A 10276-nucleotide genomic window follows, 5' to 3' on the forward strand; every position below is an offset into this window, starting at 1 on the left:
CCTGAGCGTCAGGTGCATCGACATGTCCTGAGCGTCAGGTACATGCTAATTACTGGTGTTTTTATTCATACCCTGAGCGTCAGGTGTATGAGAGATGCCCTGAGCATCAGGGACTTCATCATGCCCTGAGCGTCAGGCGCATGTTTCTTATTCACATGATGACTACACTAGAGATGCCCTGAGCGTCAGGTGCATCGACATGTCCTGAGCGTCAGGCACATGCTAATTACTGGTGTTTTTATTCATACCCTGAGCGTCAGGTGTATGAGAGATGCCCTGAGCGTCAGGGGCTTCATCATGCCCTGAGCGTCAGGCGCATGTTTCTTATTCACATGATGACTACACTAGAGATGCCCTGAGCGTCAGGCGCATCGACATGTCCTGAGCGTCAGGCACATGCTAATTACTTGTGTTCTTATTCTACAATGACTTTTATCATAACATTACTTGCCTAAACGGCTGACGAAGGAGGCCCAACACACCCACCAATTAAATTAGAGGCTCCCTACAGACTTGTTGTTTCTACCTCTGGACTAAAACCCTGACATAACATGAGCCAAAAGAAATGTCAGGGAAACCTTGAGGCAGAAGCAATTTGTCTGGTTATGTTGTGCTGCGTGCTCACATAACAGTTGTGATGTGGTTGTCTTTAGTTGCATTGGAGAGGTTCATGATATTTCCATTTCGACTCGAGTCCATTGCACCACGATGATTGAATTGGTATCTCATCCACCATTAGTAGGCGTGTTGATGACATAAAATAAAAAAAAAGAAATAGGTGAAAAAAATCAATCTATAAAAGGGTGGGAGGGTGGGTAACTGTAAGCTGTAAGGTACATCTGAAGAACTTGTGCAGTGTGGGATGTTGGGTTCTTATATGCAACCATTAATAATCAAGACCTGGGTAGGGTCCAGTTCCTTTACAGGCAAGTGAGACTAATAACCCTGGCAATCTTTAAGATTAGGTCTATAGGTAGAAACCACCCCCACTGTGTCAGGCTCTACATGACATGTTTAATGACTAAGGTAAACCTAATGTATATTAAAGAACTAATGTATACTAAAGAACTGTAATTCTGTCACCACAATTAACATGAGCAAAACTTGCAGTTTAGCTCCATTTTAGGTAAAAATATGCCTAGATGTGACAACAACAACTCCTCCCAGATCTGGGACATGGAAAATTAGTGTGGTATACAAGGGTGCCAACTCGCCGAAAATGCATTATGCTATATACTAATTTTTTAACTTGTCTAGATAAACATTTTAGAACAAACTTTTGTGCATTTTCACTTTGTTAAAAATAATTTTTTCAAGAATGTGTTATATAAATATATATGTTGCAACTTTGTTTTAGAAATTGTAGAAACTGATTTATCTTATATAATTTCTTGCTTTCTTTAGAATGAAATACATCACATTATACGCAAACATTTAACAACTATAATAGTTGTAAATAGACATGACTTCATCAGCTGTTTAAAATGAAAACAGCAAAATATAAGATCAATGGAAAGAATGGATTAGTTTTAGAAAGCACTAAAGAGCAAGCTATAGTAAATTGTATTAAAATTATTGTGACAAATGCAGACAATAAGGAGGAAGATGCTGTTATTTCTGACCAAATAATCAAACTGAAACAAGAGACTGGTGTTACAAACGATCAAATAACCAGCCTAGTGGGTACAGTCAGAGGTGTTAGGAATCGAGTTAAGAAAAGAATTAATTTGTTTCTTTCTGGAGGTTTTAGTAATTCAGATGAGACTACCACAAAAACAAAGTCTGATTTTAACTTAGATGTTCCAGATGACTTTGTTCCAAAGGAGTCCAAGACTGAAAAGGTGATTATATATATATCTAGTTTAGGTATAATTCGGAAAACAAAGTCAGACTGTCTGTTTGTTAAAAAGGCATTTCGCAATTTGATGTTGAAAACAGAGGAAAAGGATATTGTTGTTCAACAGTACAAGAAGGAATACAATGAAAAGTTTCAAGGGTTGGTCCCACCTCAAGTTGTTATTAATGGTGAGTTAATTGGGGGAGCTGCTGAAATAGACAAATTGATCGAAACAGGTGATATACATAAATTAACTGGTAACATTGAAAAAATTTCATATAATGAGAATCCTTGTGCAAATTGTGCTGGCCATAGTTACTTTAACTGTCCCAAATGTTTGGGTACTGGACGTTCAAGAGTAACAAGACTGGGTTTGAGTCGAGAGTTAAATTACTTAAGTTGTACTATGTGTGATCAAGGGTTAATTCGGTGTATGGATTGTTTAGACTTAATTAATTAGCTGTAGTGTTTTTTTAATATTATTACATTATATGCTGAATTTCATGCAGATCATTTCCTGCATTTTCTTTAAATTAAAACCTGCATGTGAAATCGGCTAATGGTAAAATAACTGAAAAAAAGAAATTAAACAACTTTCATAAAGATTCTACCTTTACTTTCTTTTTAACAAAAAAAAAATACGCTTTAGACAGATCTTTTCCAAACTATATAATAAGTGATAATAGTCTGTTTTGCCTCTAAGTTAATTAAGGTGTTATCCAAAAAATTAATGCCGTGGCTTAAATTTGGAATTTTATTAAGGTCATCTGGACATGCCATAGAGCGACCCTAGGAGATTGTTAATATTGATTGAAGAGAGTAGGTCATTATTGTGTCAAACCCAATGTAATGTTTCGCAAGTTCTATTTTGAGGACATTATGGATTCCTTACATAACATACCAGTTTGATAACAAGTATCCCAACAGCATGTACTACCATGGTTTTACATTTATGTTTAACGGGTACTAAGAACATTGGATTATACGCTTTTAACCCTGAATTTTGTGTGTATTCAATTTCATGGAGCAACGCTCTGCGTGAATTTCAGCAAAAGTGAAATATGTAAAGTACTATCATTTCGAAATTTGTTATCTTTTAAATTATTTCCAAGTTTTATCTTTTACTTTGAAAACTGTAATATCAATTTTTTACAGATATTTTATATTATTTATTATTCACGACTATGTAAATGTAGGTTTTGTAAAACGAGATGAGGATTTAATAATTACTCGTTATTATTATTATTATTATTATTATAATTATTGATTATAACTGTTTTATTTATAGATAATGCCCTATGCACAACATTTTTATTATATATATATATAATGAAATAAACAAATAAAGTTAGTAATATATAACACTATATTGGTATATAAATATATATAACAAAAGCTTTTTGTGAATATAGAATTAATGTAAAAGTTCAATTTCTCAGCCGTCAGCGAAAAATTGCTGAAGTAGAATGTTATTTGGCTGCTGCAGTTATTATTTTATCTTTTAAATGCACTTTTCTTATACACGAACAACAGGTAAATGTAGAGAATTTAGAATTTTTGTTAACATGGCCTTTGCTAAGTTCTGACCTGAATTAAAAAGGCTGAATGATACTTATCAGAAATTGCTAGTACAAAAAAAATTGTTGTACCACAATTAACGAAATTATTGCTTACTGTCTTAATAGTTTACTAGCAAAAAAAATAATATTCTAAGAATTGCAATTTATTCAGAAAGATATTACTTATTATAGTGATTTTAATACAATTTATTTCAAAGAATTTTTGTTGTGTATATATTATGATATAATGATAAGTAAAATATTTATAGATTTTGATCAATATTTAAAAAAAGAAATTGTAAATACGTTTAAAACCATTTTAAAATGCACTTTTTGAATGTTGAATGTAATAATGTGTTATATTACATGTGTTAATGTATAGCTACTGATAATAACATCCATTTTTAAGTATATAGAATTTTGTCCTCATTTCGAACCAATTGCAAACAACGTATGCATTTGCATGCCTTTGTGTGTCTCTAAACTTATATAGGCCCTATATGTTTACTCACAAATTTGATTAAAAACTGACATGCAGATCCCAAGTTATGGAGTCGTCAGCAAAAAATAAGGCTTGGGACGAGCAAGCAAATGTCATTTTAGCAAAAAAATTTGTTTTAATCAATTTATCTTTATAGTATATGCATTGATGAAGTTTGAATGCACATTCCTTACCAGGTCAAAAATTACTAATGACAGAAAATGTCATAATTTACTATTACTTCAATATGATATCTTAATTTATGCAGCATAGTTAAATCTGAAATTCTTTAAATGTGAATATCTTTAGAACGAAAAAAGCTTTTTAAAAAATTTAAAAAGACTTGCTGGCCAACTTTTCAAAATCTATAATATAAGTTCAACATCATTTTATACCTCGGATTCCCTTTAATGCAAATTTGATAGATTGATGAATTTCATAAGGCAAAAACAATAACACAAAATACAGCTTCTTAACGAAATATTAGTTTTTGAGCAATACGCATTTTTTATAAGAAACATATAATTGAGTTTAGCCTGGATGTTTTCTAAGGTTTATAAAAGATTTTTATGAAAATTTATAGAGTCATAACCCTGTTTTGTACCCTTAATAGTATTTTCAGCGAAAGCTCTGTCAATTATCAATCTTCTAAATTATCTCAATTTTCTCAATATTTTGCAAGTTGGAAGTTGCAAGCACCTAACATCTCAATCTGATGCTAAAATATTGTTTTCTTATCAAAACAAACCATGAAGTTTAGTACTTTAGCAATAAAATTATATAAAAAATAAAACATGATTAGTTAACAATGAAATGCACAGCTACAGAAATTAGTACGACGAAAACAGATCAAGCAAGGATATATCTAACATTCATATCAATTTTTTATTTGAAAACATTAAAAAGGGAAAATTTTATGTGTGAGATTAACATCTTATATATTTTAATTTGCCCAGACAAAATTAACATTTAATAAAAAAAGTTATAAATTGAGGTAGGTTCATAAAATGTGCGTTAGAATAAGACATATTTCTATATGATTATGTGTTAAATTATTATTTACAACAACATACTTCTTGAGATGACTATTCACTTGGAAGTATAGTTTGTAAATTTTGTGTGTCAAATTCTACATTTTATGCATAAATTTACCTAAGCATTTTTATCTCATAAAGCTACTGTTAGAAATAGAGCAGAATGAGTATTTGTTATTTTGATCTCAGTACCACTTAAAAACAATTTAAAAATTTCTTTAAATTCTTAAATGAATTTAAATTTGATCCTGTCCTGAAAACAACCAAGGAGACTTCTCTGTCTTTTCGATGCCTCCTCGATTTTATTTTATTAGTCAGTTTTTAGATTATGTTTGCTTATTGTTATTTTATTTATTATAACTTTTGATATTGTGTCTTCCTACGTCAAGAAAAAAAAAGTTTGTGGCAAATAAATATTTTCTGAAAAAGTTTTGTGATGTTGGCACTACCTGTTAATGTTTTAGAGGATGATAGGGAAGTGATGTAATAATGCAATTTTAAATTAATTTTTTGTCCAAATATTTGTAATGGTGAGACATTTCTATTTAGTTGACAATTGGAGCTTTTATTTATTAAAAACACTGGCTATTTTGAAATTTACTGAACCTAGAAATCTTTGGAATTTAAAGTCATAATTTTTCCTCCTCCAATGGTAATATGGTATTCCACTTGTCTGTTGTGTTTTTACCTTCAAACATGTTATCTGGTGTTTTTTAAGGAAGCTGTTCCACTGGCTATCTAATGCAGTGTAATTAAGAAATTTGAACAGTTCAATTAGAGTTAGACTTTCACTTTACAAGGATCTTCAGTGCATCATTTTTTTCCTGGCTTTTTATTTGTGCAATATTTTTTTATCATAGATAATATATAAACAAAATTATTTAAAATGGCAATTATTTACCCGATCGTGATCAATGCCACATATTCAGTAGTGTCATTCTTTGTGGCGCTACGTTTAATCGGAGGTGCAAAAACGTTATTCATGAAGGCGGGGCTGAAAGGTCGTGATATGAGCAAAAAAGACAAATTAGAAATGTATGTAGGTGATTCCTACACAAATGAAACTCTCCCTTCTTTACTAGAAAGGGAAAGCACGGTCATTTTTTGTCATTTATGTAGTCTTCAATAAGTTAAACCCTCAAACCTAATCTTTTTACAGGTCCTTGTATAGCAACTTCTTATTTTTTTAGACCCGAGTCAATGGGTGTGGTATGTGGCACAGTATTCTTGATATGTATGTTTCTGTTCATACCAATTCCTTTTGTGACAAAATGGATGCAACAACAGGACATTGAGAGCTCTGTTTTTCCACATAACGAGGTATATAATGTGTTAATGATTTCCCTAGGTCTTTTTTTGTTGTTGTTGTAAGACAAAAAAAAGGAACTGTTTGTGTATTTGTACCAAAGTCGAGAGGGGGTGTAGAAGATCATAATTTTTACTTCTGCCGTAGCTTTTTTGTGTTGTTAATGTTACTGTTTCTTCCCACTATCAGGAAATCCACTCTATGAGAAAGAATGAATTGCCAGGCACTTGTGTTAAAATATTGTTAGAATGCTCGAAAAAATCAGGATGAATTTTTTTCTATCAGGTGATGTCATAAATTTTGGATTCAAATGATTAATTAGAACTATTCTCATTTTTTGAAGTATCCACAAGAATTGAGAGTTTCATATTTTGTTTCTTAATGAATAAGCGTTAGTTGCTTTACAGTCTGCTACTATGAAAATGCTTGTGTTAAATTCACAATTGTTAAGTATTTGGCAACGTCATTAGGGTATTCGTATCGACCTAAAAACTGCTGGAAAATTAAGGGAAATGTTAGCAATATCACTATAAAAATATCACTATAAGAAGTTATATTGAGTATTATTGTTATATTTCCCTATTTTTTTATTATTTTTTTATTTAAGTTTGTCGAATTTATTGCTGCTTTACTTTCGATATGTTGCATGATCTTATTGGGTTACGCCGATGACACATTGGACCTTCGATGGCGATACAAACTCATCCTGCCGACGATTGCGTCACTCCCTCTACTTATGGTCTACTTCGTAAACATTGGCTCCACAACTATTGTTGTTCCCAAGCCTCTTCGCTTTTGGATAGGGTTGAATTTGAATTTAGGTAAAATATTTTTTCCGTGAAGCTTTAAGATATGTATTCGTGTTGTAAATTTTTAGATAAGATAATTTTATCATTTTTAAAAGATTTTTATGAATTTGTAAAGAATGTATTGATATTTTGGTGATATTGTGGCTGAGTTTTTATCTTTTCTTTCAAGGTATCTTATATTATGTATACATGGGTATGCTGGCTGTGTTTTGTACAAACGCAATCAATATTCTGGCAGGTGTCAACGGTTTGGAGACCGGTCAGTCTTTGGTAATTGGCATTTCCATTCTCGTCTTCAACACGATAGAACTACACAATGAATGCTGGAAAACCCATCTGTTTTCAATTTATTTTATTCTTCCTTATGTTTTCGTTACTGCAGCTTTGCTATATCATAATTGGTAAGTGCTTTTTATTACTTCTTTTGATTCATATAAGGTGGGTAGAAGTTAGAAAACTTTGGAATAACCAAGGGATTCTTGTTTGTGTGAGGACCCTTTTTTATTTATGAGAATTTTGTAAAGCTCTTTGTCTAGAAAATGGATGTCTTCTTATGCTGGTAAAACATACTGAGTTTATGTTAGCAAGAGAAGTAATTTGATATCTTATTATATCAAATTTCTATTCTGGAATCTGTTTAATACAATGCGCAATTGAGTTAATGCTTCAGAAGTTTCTCCGCCGAAGTGGATCTCTTGTAATCACTAGGAATTGCCCAGTTCCGAAGAAACGCTGCATCATAATAGGAATGTTAACTCTGTTTAGGTATCCTTCAGATGTATTTGTTGGTGATACGTTTTGTTATTTTTCCGGAATGACGTTCGCAGTGGTCGCAATACTTGGTCACTTCAGTAAAACCATGTTGTTGTTCTTCATACCCCAGATACTTAACTTCATCTATTCCTTACCTCAATTGTTCAGATTCATACCGTGTCCGAGACACCGTTTGCCCAAGTAAGTTTTTCCTATTATCTTTTTTAATTAAATACTTTTGTAGGAATTAGATTTTAACGCGAATATATTATCGAAAATTATATAACTGAGCGCTTCTAGGTTAAAAGAATTTAGATTTCGAGAGAACATTGTTTTAAAGGTTAGAAATATCTAGGGCGAACCTAAAAAGCATATTTTGAATCATGGTTAACGTGATCAAGGTTCGTGTTTTTGAGGAACATCCTCACACTTAATTGCGCCGAAATTGATTCTATCAAGTGAACGTACAAGGTTTGTGAAAACGCAAAATCTGAAAAAGAACAAACTCATGAGAAAATTTGGTTAAAGGGAGATATATTTTACATTATATGTTATATCACGTGACTTGTAAGACGTTAACTTCTTCACGTGTAGAATATTTTTGCTTGTACTTTGAAAGATAAAAAAAGTTTGAAAATGGTATGTATGTCCCCGTTCCTTTAACAAACGGTGACTAGAAAAATTACATCTGCTACTCTGTTAAGCCATGAATATTTTATATTGTTTTTTTTAGACACAACGAAGACACCGACAAACTTGAGATGAGTATTTCTAAGTTCAAAGCATCAGAACTTTCACTGCTTGGCTGGATCTGTTTGGAGTTCTTTTCGCTGCTTCGATTGATCACGATAAAAAGAAATACTGGCGAAGATGAAGAATACATTGAAATAAATAACATGACTTTGATCAATTTCGTAATTAAATTATTTGGACCTCTCCATGAAGAACGTTTGGTTAAAATTTTGTTAATTATTCAGGTGAGTGGGATAAGGGCTTTCTAATTTTTTTTCAATTATTTTCTCAGAAATATATTGAAAAAACTTGAGGACGCCAGTCTGGAGTTAGGAAAAACTTAGGTGTATTCCTCGAATCCAGTAAGGCCGATTATTTGAAATGCGTTTTCTTGGAATATTTTGTGTGTGTGTTTTTTTCAGGTTTTCGGAAGCTGCTTGGCGATGTTTATTCGGTACGAAGTGGCGAAAATATTCTACGACAGTTAAGGAATCTTGCCGTTTGTAACTGTTAAGAAAATACTGTTACGAAAGTTCACTGGTAAAATAAATTCCACTAGTTACCATTTTGAAAGAAAGAAGAACGTGCGCGCGAAATGATGACGGCATATGCGCAGCAAATGCGATATTATTACTTGACGTGGGTTATCACAGATTTAACATTTTCCAAGCATTAATAAACTTCGTCCCTAGATCGTCGCGCTTAAAAAAAACATTACTAGTTATTCATAAAGAGAGGATAGGTTTTTTTAGTTTTTTGAATTTAAAATTTAGTGGGCAAAAAGTGACAAAATCTTTGTGTAGATGACTAATATTGTTACTTCAACGATAGGTAAATGTTGTTGTGTATCATGAAGTAATTACGAGAATATCAAAAGTTCGGCATTCTTGTTTTAAAAGAGTGAAGTTGAAGCTTACTGTAGAATGCAAAGTGTACGTAGTCTTTTTTAAGTGCTTTAAAAACCTGGCAAATATTTATATTTATGTTCTTAGTGGAGGACTTGTGTGGAACGGACAAACCGGTGTGGATAACAAAGTAATATTTCCAGTAGCATTTTTATTAGCATAATAGTAATTTCAAGCACTGGTTTTACTGCATAAAAGTAAAATAAAAAATAAGCCCAATACCGACGCTACCATGAGCCGCTCTGTAGTTTGCCAAAGTTTTCATGGTTTCTGGGTCAACAATTAAAGAAACTGCTTTTCCAACGTTGGTGTTCTCTCTCCCTCTTTTTTAAATCAAAGCGTGACTTTTTATATGAAAGTTGAATTATTTTTATCTTTGAATTTAGAATTATCAGATTTAATTTATTAGGAAGAATCTTGTAATTTGCAGTCTTATTTTTACGGTTCTGTTTTTTTTATACTATGGAAATTTAGTATATTTGAATTTTTATCCATATTATTCAAAGAACTTATAGTTACTGAATTTTTGTCCCCCCCCCCCCCCCCATCCATCGTTCTCGGCGCCTATGTTTTTTTGTTTTATCGGGACGGCAAGACTTCCGTTTCAATACAAGTAGGGGAGGGGGGGGCATTAGAAACAATGTCATGAAGCAAAAAAGGGTTCAACAAAGAATTTAAACCTCCCTAATGTTTTAAAAGACTGTTACACGGGTATAGGGACGTTATATTTTGTTAGCTTTAAAAATTTTGTGTACACACATAACAATATGTTGTAAGTAACATGAGCAAAAAACGAAGTAATTTGTAAGCAAAGTGAAGGCTTGAAAACAAGTAAACAAAAATCGAGCCCTAAAAAGAAA

At 32.1% G+C, this 10276-nt stretch overlaps 2 protein-coding genes across 3 annotated transcripts; both read left to right on the forward strand.

The window, feature by feature from the left end:
- The first annotated feature begins 1383 nt into the window (after positions 1–1383).
- Positions 1384–2423, forward strand: LOC130635956 (glutaredoxin domain-containing cysteine-rich protein CG12206-like). The gene has a single exon (XM_057445503.1). The coding sequence runs from the start codon at positions 1485–1487 to the stop codon at positions 2295–2297; it is 813 nt and encodes a 270-aa protein (XP_057301486.1). The 5' UTR covers positions 1384–1484; the 3' UTR covers positions 2298–2423.
- An 817-nt stretch (positions 2424–3240) lies between these two features.
- LOC130635954 (UDP-N-acetylglucosamine--dolichyl-phosphate N-acetylglucosaminephosphotransferase-like) lies at positions 3241–9892 on the forward strand. Of its 2 annotated transcripts, none has more exons than XM_057445500.1 (7): positions 3241–3370; positions 6102–6231; positions 6825–7038; positions 7196–7427; positions 7792–7980; positions 8513–8756; positions 8934–9892. In XM_057445500.1, exons 2-7 carry the CDS (start codon positions 6112–6114, stop codon positions 8997–8999), a joined length of 1065 nt encoding a protein of 354 aa, XP_057301483.1. In that variant the 5' UTR covers positions 3241–3370; positions 6102–6111; the 3' UTR covers positions 9000–9892. The 2 variants fall into 2 exon arrangements, with proteins under 2 accessions (XP_057301483.1, XP_057301482.1); XM_057445499.1 differs by lacking the exon at positions 3241–3370 and adding an exon at positions 5743–5946.
- Positions 9893–10276: the final 384 nt, after the last annotated feature.

Source organism: Hydractinia symbiolongicarpus, chromosome 3 (genome assembly GCF_029227915.1).
Source record: "Hydractinia symbiolongicarpus strain clone_291-10 chromosome 3, HSymV2.1, whole genome shotgun sequence".
Lineage (NCBI taxonomy): Eukaryota > Metazoa > Cnidaria > Hydrozoa > Anthoathecata > Hydractiniidae > Hydractinia > Hydractinia symbiolongicarpus.